The 16302-nt window shown below is 29.8% G+C and overlaps 1 protein-coding gene across 3 annotated transcripts in view; it reads right to left on the bottom strand.

The window, feature by feature from the left end:
* Window positions 1–16302, bottom strand: part of LOC145293819 (uncharacterized) — a 248040-nt gene that overhangs the window by 31784 nt on the left and 199954 nt on the right. For all 3 annotated transcript variants that reach the window (XM_080140444.1, XM_080140445.1, XM_080140446.1), the window contains one exon: window positions 7711–8884. In XM_080140444.1, the coding sequence (XP_079996570.1) occupies window positions 7711–8884 (1174 nt within the window). The remainder of the gene's footprint in view (window positions 1–7710; window positions 8885–16302) is intronic.

The raw sequence follows: 16302 nt of genomic DNA, 5'->3' as shown, positions 1-16302 counted from the left end.
ATACACAGAAAAAAAGCAGGTATATACATATAGAAACACATGCATACAAATTTACCAATACAGACCTAATATATATATATATATATACATACATACACACAAACAAAAACTATACATACAACCACCCATACAACATTATATATATATATATATATATATATATATATATATATATATATATACACACACATATACAAATACACATACAAACACAAAGTAATAAAGGCTCCTTCCGTCTAAGGCAGACTATGGAGACCCACCATAGGGGTACCTGCGCGTTAATTTTTTTGGCAAGAGATGTGCAATCCCCAACCACACCTTTCCTGAGTCGACCTTGTTAAATACCAGTGGCAAGTGAAGTGTGTGTACAGAATGACTGGAAATAAATGCTGAGAGCACATACAGTGCCTAGAATTCCCATATAGTCACCCGTCTGGTACTAACCAGCCTCAACATTGCTTAACTTTGGTGATCTGACGAGAACCGGTGTGTCAACATGATTATGCCATATATATATATATATATATATATGTATAGATATATATATATAGACATAACCATATACACCTAACAAACATATGTATACCTACAATATGCAGATTATCTGTTGTCTTGGTTAAGTTATAGATTTTTTTTCTAATAAGAATAAAAATAAAATGAAGAGGTAATATTCAGATTACTAAGATATTCTTTATGATGCCTGCAGTTCATGGAAGTTTCTAATCTTTTAATGAGTAACTTGTCTCTGATTAATCTTATGAGAAATAATTTCTCTGAAAGAAAAAGGTAACATGGGGAGCTAAATGAGGAGAACTTTTTAATAATAATAATTATATATATATATATATATATATATAATTATTACTTTTTTTAAAAAGAACTATTTTTTGTGCCTCTGTGTAATGTAGTCTATATAAAGTGTTCATAAAGGGTGCCACCAAGTGGATGCTCATTTTATGTGAAATTATTATAGAAAAGTGATCTCCCACTTTTTTAAACTAACATTTCTTCACATCTTGGAAACTACTCATTTGCCATAATTTTAAACTTTATTTTCGTGCTTAGCGCCCTGAAAACCTATAAAAGTGGTAATTTTAAAGGATTTTTTGTGGGTGAAGTGAGTCTTCATATTTAACGAGAAAAATAATCAAAACTAATGTCCTCATTTACTTGCATCCCCACGAGAGCAGAGTTAGTCAGACACAGGGCCAATTTTCCATGTGAGCTAAATCCATCATCCCTTTTTTTTTTGTTTATAAAATTTAATCGGTGTTGCCCAGGATTTATTATAATAATTATACCATAGCAAGTGTGTTTAATTGCCTACGAAATAGATTTTCTTTATAATTTATTTAATATCTTAAATCAAAAATGATCAATTTTTACGTGACCCAACGTCGTTTAACCCCTAAAAAATAAAATAAAATAAATACCTGCTTTTTTGGAGCCTATTACGTTAAGCAGTCTTTATAAATAATATGAAAGAAGAAATTTTGAAAAAAAAAAAAAAAAATTAACATTTTAACATGGGGGATAACTTTTCTATATAAATTTAACATAAAACGAGCACCCACTTTTTGGCCACAAAGCATTCAACCAGTCATCTCATCTCTAGCATTTTTTCAAGTTTGGCGATCGAGAGGGGAGGGGGAACAAAACATGACTTTTTCATGACTTTTTTTTTTTTTGTGGTGGTGAGGGGGGGGGGGGTTACATTTGAAACATAAAATAACGATAAATTTAATTAATTTTTATGAGACCATTCTGTACTTTCACCTAACCATTTTATAAACATAATGAACTCCAAAATATGACAAATTCATTGGGAGGGGGGATTACATTAGAAATATAAAATAACAAAAAATATAATTTAATTGTTTTTGGAATTAATTTTTTTGCGCTCACACAAGCATTTGCTGCTATTTTTATTGAAACAAAAGTTGTATATTATTTTTTTGGAGGGTAGGGTCTTTCCAGTGCTCAATATCCGGAGAATATCTTCTCTTTGTAACCCTTCTGTCGAAATATCTGGTGGAGAGGGTATCACATACTTCTTTTTTTGGCTGATTACATTTACATGTTTTCATCCGTTCTTTTATTTTTGTTGTGGGGGTATCCACGTTGCCCATGATGAAAATAATTAGTATACAGGTGTGTTTCAAACGGAACTTCATGTCAACCCAGGCAACGCTGGTTACCCATGCTAGTATATATATATAAAAGGAGCAAAGTAAAACAAGATTAAGTTTAAAGTTTTTAGAATTCACACAAGAATCATCCACATGGAACCGTGATGAAGAGATAAAGCAGTGATTGAAGGTTCAATTCTCACTTCAGGCAATAATAACTAAGAATAACATAACATTTCTGCCTCATCATGGCTAATGTAATGAAAATAATTTACTTCAATTAATTAAATAAAGAGTACTGATCCAAGGTTGTGTTGGCATCTTCTATTATGAGCAAATACAAAATGTGGAATATGGACACTCATCCTAATCATCAAACCACTTTTTTATCTTTTCTTTTTAAAAAAAAAAAAAAAAAAATGTTTTCGATCATAGTTGTTTCAATGAAAAAAGATCTTCTTTGATATTTTTCATAAAATATTTGATTTTCGTCTTAAAAAAACAAAAGGAAAACTTATTTTAAATAGATGTTCGGATATACTTTTCTTGAAAAAATAAAAATATTTTATACAATTAAACTATTGTCTATCTTTGCTGTTTAGCATTCTGAAACAGACAGAGGTGAAATGTCCATATCTCTGGCAATAGGTACACTAGTTCTAAAATGCAGGGCAGGATGTTGTCCCCTTCCTGTGTGTATTTCTCTGTTGCAATTTCTGCACTGATTTTGCTGGATATTGTCATGTGTCTGTTGCTGTTTACTACTCTTGTGTTGGTGTTAGCATCTTTTAAATGCATTTGCTCTACATGATGCATTATTGTTTCCATTGCCATAACGTAGTTCATTAAATTGCATAATGGCATATTTGAGTTCATCAATCCTTTTTAACAAACCATTTCTGATGAACAGCCTGTTATTAATTGTGATTTTATTTTAGCATATAGCTGTTGCCTCTTAATTTTCAGTAAAAATCTTCTATGTTGGGAGTGGTTTGTTTGATCAGTCGAAATACAAACCGGTTATATTCCATATTGTTTTGTGGGTTGAAATGATTCTGCAAAGCCAAAACGAGTTTGTCGAAGCGAGTTTCATTTTCTTCTCATGTGGTTTGTTCGCTCAATGAGATCATTCATTGCTTTCTGTCTTTTATTATCATCTGTGTAATGTAGGATGAAATAATTGTCTGCCGATATATTTTGCCCATCTAGCTACTTTTGGTTCTAATTCATAGTCGAATTCCGGATATTGTGATAAAGCAGCCATATTTGTTTTTTATTTATTTGTTTATTTGCAGCAATGATTTTGTTTTCTTTGTTGCGTTCTCATTTTTTATCTTTTTTTTTCCTTTAGAAAATTGGTACATGAAGTAATTGATATGTGCTAAATATCGATTACTATCATGATGAGTAACTGAGTCTTGATTAAAAGGAGACAGAAAACGAACATGCATTCCTGTTTGTAGATTTTCAAAGCACCAAAACCCTGGATGTGCCATAACTCTTGTGACACCAGAAGTTATCTCCCTTTGAAAGATTGCAGAGATGTTTGATTTTTTTTCCCTCACCAAAGGTCATGATAGAGGATAAGGAGTCCGTATATATAATGAATTTTTGTTTTTGTTATCTCTGATGAATTTGAGTGCCATTTTAATGGCTTGTCGTTCAGCTGAATAAGGTATTACTGGGCAGTTGTATTTGGCAATGGCTTTGCTTATCTCTGTTCCATTCATGGTTTTCGACTGATCTGTGTATTTTAGAAATTTTTCTGACTTCTTCATAGTTGTTTCTGTTTATTTGTTTGTATTGTTTTTCTTGAATTTAATAAGTGCTAGGTCAATATTTGGTTTATTTAATGTTCATGGTGGTCTGTTGTGTTTTGTATGATTATAGGGTCAATCAGTGATTATATTGTCAATCATATAGGGTCAATGATTATATTGTCAATCATATAGGGTCAATGATTATATTGTCAATCATATAGGGTCAATGATTATATTGTCAATCATATAGGGTCAATGATTATATTGTCAATCATATAGGGTCAGTGATTATATTGTCAATCATATAGGGTCAGTGATTATATTGTCAATCATATAGGGTCAGTGATTATATTGTCAATCATATAAGGTCAGTGATTATATTGTCAATCATATAAGGTCAGTGATTATATTGTCAATCATATAAGGTCAGTGATTATATTGTCAATCATATAGGGTCAGTGATTATATTGTCAATCATATAGGGTCAATGATTATATTGTCAATCATATAGGGTCAGTGATTATATTGTCAATCATATAGGGTCAGTGATTATATTGTCAATCATATAGGGTCAGTGATTATATTGTCAATCATATAGGGTCAGTGATTATATTGTCAATCATATAGGGTCAATGATTATATTGTCAATCATATAGGGTCAATGATTATATTGTCAATCATATAGGGTCAATGATTATATTGTCAATCATATAAGGTCAATGATTATATTGTCAATCATATAGGGTCAATGATTATATTGTCAATCATATAGGGTCAATGATTATATTGTCAATCATATAGGGTCAATGATTATATTGTCAATCATATAGGGTCAATGATTATATTGTCAATCATATAAGGTCAATGATTATATTGTCAATCATATAGGGTCAATGATTATATTGTCAATCATATAGGGTCAATGATTATATTGTCAATCATATAGGGTCAATGATTATATTGTCAATCATATAGGGTCAATGATTATATTGTCAATCATATAGGGTCAATGATTATATTGTCAATCATATAGGGTCAGTGATTATATTGTCAATCATATAAGGTCAGTGATTATATTGTCAATCATATAAGGTCAGTGATTATATTGTCAATCATATAGGGTTAATCAGATTGTGAAATCAAATGCTACTGACAACAAATCCCCTTATTATGCCTTGCCGGTTTCAAGAAAATAAAAGAAAGGGAAATAAAAGAGGCTGTCAGTGTATTCTGAAGCTCCATCAACAGGGTCTATTAAAAGTATGGAATTTGGTTTGAGTTTGGTGCTCTGTTCTATGAGATATCAGCCATTTTTGAGTTCATTGATTTTGATAGAGGTTCTTCAAGTTCTTTACATCCTCGACTATCCACTCATAATGTTTGGCTTCGTTATCTTGTTTTATGTCATATCAACCCCTTCTGCACCACTCAAAGCAGAATCCCATTATTTTGGTGAAAAGCTCTTATACTTTCTCAAACATTCATCTAATTGTTATTATTGTTTTTGGCTTTGCAGAACATGATTAAGTTTTGCAAAGAGATAAAAGGATAAAAACTTTAATGTACAGTGTATTTGAGTTGGAAAGTCAATATCTTCAAACAGCTTGACCTGGTAGCACCAAGGAAATGAGAAGAACTATCCATTACGTTTGCTAACAAACAGTGAATGGTTCTGGAAACTAGGCTTGCTGCAAATTAATCATGCATCTCAACAACTTTGCATTTAAAGTGTGAAACTTCACTCGCTTGCGATTTATACTCTAATGTGAAAGCTTTTCATCAGAAGTTATTATTTAATACCCGACGGCTAGCAAGAAACTAACTTTTTATACTGTAAATAATAAGTGAAGAAACTGCAACTCCTTTACCAAGCTTGTTTGCTCAATATTTCCGATTTGAAACAATTTCAGGAACATTTCTCTGATCTTGATGGATGTTCTGTTAAATTGACAATATTTTTAAATCTTTTCAACTGTCATTAAAGACTTGCGCTCTGAATTACAGAAGAAAATTATTGATTTGTAATCAAATGACATTCTGAAAGACAAACTTAATGAAGGAAAATCAAATATTTGTCTCAAAAACTTTGCTTGTGAATTAATTTGAACTTTTGGCACAACATATTTTTGCGAAAACTTTTTTGAAAATGAAGTACACAAAATCATGGTATAGATCACAATAGTCTGACAAACATTTTTCAAATGATTTTCTCATAATTGGAATCACTCACTTTGAACCGCAGTTGGATAGGATTAACATAGTGCGGATGGCTATATGCAAATGCATGCGAAATGACATCTATATAAAAAGCAAAACAGGCAAGTGCGTTTTTGTATGTCCAACAAAGGGGTTTTTCCGGGGGGGGGGGAGAGCTCTCGACTACATTACTATTTTTTAGAACTTTTTATATACTCCTTAGATTATAATATCTATGGTTTGTGAACGCATTTTTAAAAAAAAAAAACCCTGGTTTCCAGTGTTTGTTTGTTTTTGTATAAATAAAGCGAAACACAACCGAAACAGAGCGATTCGCTGGCCTTCGTGGTCGGCACATCTTCAAGGCAATCAGCTTTGATCAGTGGGGAATACCCTTCATATCAGACAATTGCTATTCATTAAGACACTTCCAGAGCTCCTCACTTTTTCGGGGGAATGATCCTCATGGGGAAGCAAATAAATACCAGGAGAGAAAGCATGCCAGGTTTAGAAGCCACTTTTATTTCTGCGCCCACTCCTATGATTTTCAACGTAATTATCATTGAGTTGGCAACTTTTTGACTGACATCGATAAATTTGAACACTTTTTAATTCCTGTGGCGTCATAGCATAGCAGTAAGAGTTCACGCTTTCTTTCACTTTTTTTCTGCCTTCGCATCACGAGTTCGAGCCTGTCTGCCTACTAACACTTTTTTTTTTCTTCTCAACACACACCTCCAAACACCTTGGGCAATGCCAGGCACCCCTGCTAGCCAAGAATAAAAAAAAAAGACTATAAAAAAGGAGATAAAGAGGATGATTACATGAGAGGCATGGATAACATTCAAGATCACGTGATGACATCACAGCCATAACAATAAGAATGTTGTTACAACGAAAAAGCAAGTTGAAGTTCTTTTCTATTCTTTGTCTCCTTTGTGACTTTCTTTTTGCTTCCTCAATTTGAAGTTAGAAGAATAAAAGGTGAATCAAATGAGGTATAGTTTGTTTAAACAGTTACATTAAATTTAGCTTAAATTTGCAGTTTTTGAAAAAATTACAAATGCAGACTTTCTTTTTGCCGCCTGTGTATATTTGAATTGACCACCATGAAAAACCATTATATAGTCAGACATATCAAGTTTTTGTTGGGAAATATGAAAAAAGAGCCACAACTTTTGGGCGTTTTTAGCACTAAAAGTCTTTGGGAATGTCAACCAGAATTTTGCCAATACTGGATTGATCAAGAAGAATGGGTTCCACATTTTGGCCAAGTTTCAGAAAATTCTAATGGATGGATCAAAAGTTATAGGGCAAAATGCGTCATTTTGGGCCATTTTTGACCTCTTTTGAGCTCCTGGGGAGGCAACGGGAATTTTTGCAAAAAAATTTTTTTTACTGTGCATATCTATTTAATGAAATACAATTTGTGGCAAATTTCAGGAAAAACTGATGCAAGGTTATCTAACAACACATTCGGAATAACGGACGCCACTAAAAACATAGGTCTTTCTCAGATAAATTGGGGGACAAAAAAAGAGCATTTTTAATTGTTGAAATGTTGAGTGCTGAAAAGCAAATAGACTTTATAAGTTGCAAATATAAAAAAAAAATGTACTACTTACCAGTTGCAACTGGTTGATCATGCTTTTTATCACATTTTGTAACGAAAGACTCTGCAGCCAAATAGATGTTTTCACTCTCTCTATTAATTTCATTACTTATTTTGCCTGGGCTGTTATCACCATCTTTTGTACAGATGTCAACTTTTCTGTTACCTATACAGTCAATATTGTTTCTGTCAGCAAGACAGCTAACATTTTCAACTGTAGACTGAACACTATTCGTGTTATCACGATTGTTATGAGCGTGTGAAGTGTCATTAGAAAGGCATGGAATTGGCTGCTTACAAATATTAACTTTTTGCTCAGTTGGCAAAAATGTGTCTTGCTTAAGAGAAGTGTCTTGCTTGATTGCTTTTTCAAATTCCAAATGTTCTATATTTACACTATCCAATTGCTGACAAGGGTTGGGGTGTTCATTCACACTTTTATTCTTATAATTTTTATTATTTTGGAAATTATAATCTGGCATCTCACATCTTGTATCCAACATCTGGCATGTGTCTGTGGTTTCACTTTCACTCAAAATTCCAAACAGTCCACAAACAGTTTCAGCAGCAATCTCTTTTCGAATTTCAGTAGGTCCACTTAGCTGACTTGAATACAGTGTTGCAGAAGATGCTTGCTCACTTCCCAAGCTCAACATGATTTGGTCCATAGAAGATGCAGATGGCATCAGCCCTGGAGCTGATGTTGGCAGGCTACCTGAAGTTGGTGAACGTTGAAAGGCTACATCTCCAACTTTCGTAACAGTGAATATCTTTTTAGCTTTTGTGTTTTCACAATATTGAGGGCTGAGTAAGAATGCACCTGGAGGAGGGGGAGTGGTTATAGACATAGGTGAAGCAGGAGAAAATTGAGAGTTTAGTTGATTAATGATTTCATTGTCTGGAATGAAAGCAGGGGAGTCAAGTGTATGCTGTGGTGAAGGATCTCCAGGGAAAAGTAATGTTGGCCGACGGATTTTGGTGCAGGTAGGAATGTAAACAGATTCTAAATTTTCCATTTGTTCTTTAGCAACCTTCTCCTCCTCCTTTTTAGCTGCTTCTTGGGCCTTATTTTTCTCCTTTTCTCTCTCTTCTTTTTCCCGTTTGATTGCCAAATTATGATTACGCTCAAGATAATTGTTAATATCTTGTAGTAAACGACGTTGTTGGTCAGCATAATCTTTAACCGCCTTAAAAGAAAAAAGAAAAACAGTTCAGAGGAACCCAGATAAATACATTTTTACAATATATTTCAACTGATTTTTGCAGTAGTTAACATAAGTCTATCCCAAACTTTTTCCTGTAAACTGTGATTGCTAACATTTTGTTCTAATGACAATATCATGAATATGAGGAATTAAAGACAAATATTAGTAAAAGTGTTAAATGAAAAAGTCTATGAATCTGACCTAAATACTATCTCTATAATATATAGTATGTTTTAGTTTACATAAAGTTAGCCTGTTGTGACAGGTATGAATAGAGCTGAAGATGAGAACAACTGCCATCCATCAGCAGAGACAACATAAAAATAACCACATTAAATACCCCTCTCATTGGCAGTTACTGAATTGATTTATTTTTAAAATCAAGGAAAAAAGCATTACAAAGAAGGATTTTCAGATAATATATACTTTTTTTTAATAAATGTATTGATACTTTAGGAAGTTAATATAAAAAAAACTCAAAGTTCTAACAGGAATATAGAGCAATTAAAGGTAGAGAATTATTAAAAAGTATAATTCTCTCTCACATATATACATAAATATATAGTATACGGAAAGATTTGGGTTTATCTTTCCATTTTGAAATGTGTGACAAACTTGAAAACTCATGTAATTTAAAATTACAACACCATACAAATTTCTTTAATATAGATGTTAGCTGTATTTTGTTATAAAATATTCACCTCTAAGTGCCAAATTGTTTGGAAATATTTCATTTATACTAAAGTAGTGTACACAAATTGTTTGTTATCTTATGTGCAAGCTAAGAGAAGTGTTCAATAAGATTTATCAAATGTGGTTTTCTAGTCACTATAATTATAAAACAGTTCATCAGTATTTTATATTATTTTGTTGTCTGTAATGAACAAAAATACAAATTGATATAGTTGTTTTGAGATGACTGAAAGAGAATTTTAAAAAAATATGAATAAAATTAAATATCTGTAAAAGTAGAAAAATGTATATCAGATAATTGAAATCAATTGCTTCATCAGATGAAGATAAATGAAATCAATTGCTTCATTAGATAAAGATAAATGAAATCAATTGTTTCATTAGATGAAGATAAATGAAATCAATTGCTTCATCAGATGAAGATAAATAAAAGCAATTGCTTCATCAGATTCAAATAAATGAAATCAATTGTTTCATCAGATTCAAATCAATGAAATCAATTGTTTCATCAGATTCAAATCAATGAAATCAATTATTTCATCAGATTACGATAAATGAAATCAATTGTTTTATCAGATTCAGATAAATGAAATCAATTATTTCATCTGATTCAGATAAATGAAATCAATTGTTTCATCAGATTCAGATAAATGAAATCAATTGTTCATTAGATTCAGATAAATGAAATCAATTGCTTCATCAGATTCAGATAAATGAAATCAATTGTTTCATCTGATTTAGATAAATGAAATCAATTGTTTCATCAGACTAAGATAAATGAAATCAATTGTTTCATCAGATGAAGATAAATGAAACCAATTGTTTCATCAGATTTAGATAAATGAAATCAATTGTTTCATTAGATGAAGATAAATGAAATCAATTGTTTCATCAGATGAAGATAAATGAAATCAATTGCTTCATCAGATGAAGATAAATGAAATCAATTGCTTCATCAGATTCAGATAAATGAAATCAATTGTTTCATCAGATGAAGATAAATGAAATCAATTGTTTCATCAGATGAAGATAAATGAAATCAATTGTTTAATCAGATGAAGATAAATGTAATTAATTTCTTCATCAGATGAAGATAAATGAAATCAATTGTTTCGTTAGATGAAGATAAATGAAATCAATTGTTTCGTTAGATGAAGATAAATGAAATCAATTGCTTCATCAGATGAAGATAAATGAAATCAATTGTTTCGTTAGATGAAGATAAATGAAATCAATTGTTTCATCAGATGAAGATAAATGAAATCAATTGTTTCATCAGATGAAGATAAATGAAATCAGTTGTTTCGTTAGATGAAAATAAATTAAATCATTGTTTCATCAGATGAAGATAAATGAAATCAATTGTTTCGTTAGATGACGATAAATGAAATCAATTTTTTCATCAGATGAAGATAAATGAAATCAATTTTTTTGTTAGATTAAGATAAATGATATCAAGTGTTTCCTTAGATTCTGATAAATGAAATCAATTGTTTCGTTAGATGAAGATAAATGAAATCAAGTGTTTCGTTAGATTCAGATAAATGAAATCAATTTAGTTAGATGAAGATAAATGAAATCAATTGTTTCGTTAGATGAAGATAAATGAAATCAAGTGTTTCACTAGATTCAGATAAATGAAATCAAGTGTTTCACTAGATTCAGATAAATAAATCGTTTCGTTAGATGAAGATAAATGAAATCAATTGCTTCATCAGATGAAGATAAATGAAAGCAATTGTTTTGTTTGATGAAGATAAATGAAATCAATTGCTTTGTTAGATGAAGATAAATGAAATTAATTGCTTCATTAGATGAAGATACATGAAATCAATTGCTTCATCAGATGAAGATAAATGAAATCAATTGCGACATCAGATGAAGATAAATAAATCAATTGCGACATCAGATGAAGATAAATGAAATCAATTGCTTCATCAGATAAAGATAAATGAAATCAATTGCTTCATCGAATAAAGATGAATGAAATCAATTGCTTCATCAGATAAAGATAAATGAAATCAATTGCTTCATCAGATAAAGATAAATGAAATCAATTGCTTCATCAGATAAAGATAAATGAAATCAATTGCTTCATCAGATGAAGATAAATGAAATCTATTGCTTCAGCAGATGAAGATAAATGAAATCAATTGCTTCATCAGATGAAGATAAATGAAATCAATTGCTTCATCAGATGAAGATAAGTGAAATCAATTGTTTCATCAGATGAAAATAAATGAAATCAATTGTTTCATCAGATTTAGATGAATGAACTCAATTGTTTCATCAGATTTAGATAAATGAAACCAATTGTTTCATCAGATTTAGATAAATGAAACCAATTGTTTCATCAGATTTAGATAAATGAAATCATTTGTTTCGTGAGATGAAGATAAATGAAACCAATTGTTTCATCAGATGAAGATAAATGAAATCAATTGTTTCATGAGATGAAGATAAATGAAACCAATTGTTTCATCAGATGAAGATAAATGAAATCATTTGTTTCGTGAGATGAAGATAAATGAAATCAATTGTTTCATGAGATGAAGATAAATGAAATCAATTGTTTCGTGAGATGAAGATAAATGAAATCAATTGTTTCGTGAGATGAAGATATATGAAAACAATTGTTTCATCAGATTTAGATAAATGAAATCAATTGTTTCATTAGATGAAAATAAATGAAATCAATTGTTTCGTTAGATGAAAATAAATGAAATCAATTGTTTCGTTAGATGAAAATAAATGAAATCAAGTGTTTCATTAGATGAAGATGAATGAAATCAATTGTTTCGTCAGATGAAGATAAATGAAATCAATTGTTTCGTGAGATGAAGATAAATGAAATCAATTGTTTCGTTAGATGAAAATAAATGAAATAAAGTGTTTCATTAGATGAAGATGAATGAAATCAAGTGTTTCATCAGATGAAGATAAATGAAATCAATTGCTTCATCAGATGAAGATAAATGAAAGCAATTGTTTTGTTTGATGAAGATAAATGAAATCAATTGCTTTGTTAGATGAAGATAAATGAAATTAATTGCTTCATTAGATGAAGATAAATGAAATCAATTGTTTCATCAGATGAAGATAAATGAAATCAATTGCGACATCAGATGAAGATAAATAAATCAATTGCGACATCAGATGAAGATAAATGAAATCAATTGCTTCATCAGATAAAGATAAATGAAATCAATTGCTTCATCGAATAAAGATAAATGAAATCAATTGCTTCATCAGATAAAGATAAATGAAATCAATTTTTTCATCAGATGAAGATAAATGAAATCAATTTTTTTGTTAGATTAAGATAAATGATATCAAGTGTTTCCTTAGATTCTGATAAATGAAATCAATTGTTTCGTTAGATGAAGATAAATGAAATCAAGTGTTTCGTTAGATTCAGATAAATGAAATCAATTTAGTTAGATGAAGATAAATGAAATCAATTGTTTCGTTAGATGAAGATAAATGAAATCAAGTGTTTCACTAGATTCAGATAAATGAAATCAAGTGTTTCACTAGATTCAGATAAATAAATCGTTTCGTTAGATGAAGATAAATGAAATCAATTGCTTCATCAGATGAAGATAAATGAAAGCAATTGTTTTGTTTGATGAAGATAAATGAAATCAATTGCTTTGTTAGATGAAGATAAATGAAATTAATTGCTTCATTAGATGAAGATACATGAAATCAATTGCTTCATCAGATGAAGATAAATGAAATCAATTGCGACATCAGATGAAGATAAATAAATCAATTGCGACATCAGATGAAGATAAATGAAATCAATTGCTTCATCAGATAAAGATAAATGAAATCAATTGCTTCATCGAATAAAGATAAATGAAATCAATTGCTTCATCAGATAAAGATAAATGAAATCAATTGCTTCATCAGATAAAGATAAATGAAATCAATTGCTTCATCAGATAAAGATAAATGAAATCAATTGCTTCATCAGATAAAGATAAATGAAATCTATTGCTTCAGCAGATGAAGATAAATGAAATCAATTGCTTCATCAGATGAAGATAAATGAAATCAATTGCTTCATCAGATGAAGATAAGTGAAATCAATTGTTTCATCAGATGAAAATAAATGAAATCAATTGTTTCATCAGATTTAGATGAATGAACTCAATTGTTTCATCAGATTTAGATAAATGAAACCAATTGTTTCATCAGATTTAGATAAATGAAACCAATTGTTTCATCAGATTTAGATAAATGAAATCATTTGTTTCGTGAGATGAAGATAAATGAAACCAATTGTTTCATCAGATGAAGATAAATGAAATCAATTGTTTCATGAGATGAAGATAAATGAAACCAATTGTTTCATCAGATGAAGATAAATGAAATCATTTGTTTCGTGAGATGAAGATAAATGAAATCAATTGTTTCATGAGATGAAGATAAATGAAATCAATTGTTTCGTGAGATGAAGATAAATGAAATCAATTGTTTCGTGAGATGAAGATATATGAAAACAATTGTTTCATCAGATTTAGATAAATGAAATCAATTGTTTCATTAGATGAAAATAAATGAAATCAATTGTTTCGTTAGATGAAAATAAATGAAATCAATTGTTTCGTTAGATGAAAATAAATGAAATCAAGTGTTTCATTAGATGAAGATGAATGAAATCAATTGTTTCGTCAGATGAAGATAAATGAAATCAATTGTTTCGTGAGATGAAGATAAATGAAATCAATTGTTTCGTTAGATGAAAATAAATGAAATAAAGTGTTTCATTAGATGAAGATGAATGAAATCAAGTGTTTCATCAGATGAAGATAAATGAAATCAATTGCTTCATCAGATGAAGATAAATGAAAGCAATTGTTTTGTTTGATGAAGATAAATGAAATCAATTGCTTTGTTAGATGAAGATAAATGAAATTAATTGCTTCATTAGATGAAGATAAATGAAATCAATTGCTTCATCAGATGAAGATAAATGAAATCAATTGCGACATCAGATGAAGATAAATAAATCAATTGCGACATCAGATGAAGATAAATGAAATCAATTGCTTCATCAGATAAAGATAAATGAAATCAATTGCTTCATCGAATAAAGATAAATGAAATCAATTGCTTCATCAGATAAAGATAAATGAAATCAATTGCTTCTTCAGATAAAGATAAATGAAATCAATTGCTTCTTCAGATAAAGATAAATGAAATCAATTGCTTCATCAGATAAAGATAAATGAAATCAATTGCTTCATCAGATGAAGATAAATGAAATCTATTGCTTCAGCAGATGAAGATAAATGAAATCAATTGCTTCATCAGATGAAGATAAATGAAATCAATTGCTTCATCAGATGAAGATAAGTGAAATCAATTGTTTCATCAGATGAAAATAAATGAAATCAATTGTTTCATCAGATTTAGATGAATGAACTCAATTGTTTCATCAGATTTAGATAAATGAAACCAATTGTTTCGTGAGATGAAGATAAATGAAACCAATTGTTTCATCAGATGAAGATAAATGAAATCAATTGTTTCGTTAGATGAAGATTAATGAAATCAATTGTTTCGTTAGATTTAGATAAATGAAACCAATTGTTTCGTGAGATGAAGATATATGAACTCAATTGTTTCATCAGATTTAGATAAATGAAACCAATTGTTTCGTGAGATGAAGATAAATGAAACCAATTGTTTCATCAGATGAAGATAAATGAAATCAATTGTTTCGTTAGATGAAGATAAATGAAATCAATTGTTTCGTTAGATTTAGATAAATGAAACCAATTGTTTCGTGAGATGAAAATAAATGAAATCAATTGTTTCGTCAGATGAAGATAAATCAAATCAATTGTTTCGTGAGATGAACATAAATGAAATCAATTGTTTCGTTAGATGAAGATAAATGAAATCAAGTGTTTCGTAAGATGAAGATAAATGAAATCAATTGTGTCGTGAGATGAAGATAAATGAAATCAGTTGTTTCATTAGATGAAGATAAATGAAATCAAGTGTTTCATCAGATGAAGATAAATGAAATCAAGTGTTTCATCAGATGAAGATAAATGAAATCAAGTGTTTCATCAGATGAAGATAAATGAAATCAAGTGTTTCATCAGATGAAGATAAATGAAATCAATTGTTTCATTAGATGAAGATAAATGAAATCAAGTGTTTCATTAGATGAAGATAAATGAAATCAATTGTTTCATTGGATGAAGATAAATGAAATCAATTGCTTCATCAGATGAAGATAAATGAAATCAAGTGTTTAATCAGATGAAGATAAATGACATCAATTGTTTCATCAGATGAAGATAAATGAAATCAATTGTTTCATCAGATGAAGATAAATGAAATCAATTGCTTCATTAGATTCAGATGAATGAAACCAATTGCTTCATCAGATTCAGATAAATGAAATCAATTGCTTCATCAGATTCAGATAAATGAAATCAATTGTTTCATCAGATTCAGATAAATGAAATCAATTGTTTCATCAGATTCAGATAAATGAAATCAATTGCTTCATTAGATAAAGACAAATGAAATCAATTGTTTCATCAGATGAAGATAAATGAAATCAATTGTTTCATCAGATGAAGATAAATGAAATCAATTGCTTCATTAGATTCAGATGAATGAAACCCATTGCTTCATCAGATTCAGATAAATGAAATCAATTGCTTCATCAGATTCAGATA

The sequence above is a fragment of the Euprymna scolopes genome, chromosome 15 (assembly GCF_053919585.1).
Source record: "Euprymna scolopes isolate OS-2025 chromosome 15, ASM5391958v1, whole genome shotgun sequence".
Lineage (NCBI taxonomy): Eukaryota > Metazoa > Mollusca > Cephalopoda > Sepiida > Sepiolidae > Euprymna > Euprymna scolopes.
Note: the sequence above shows the minus strand (reverse complement) of the source record. Positions and strands in the feature narration are given on the sequence as shown.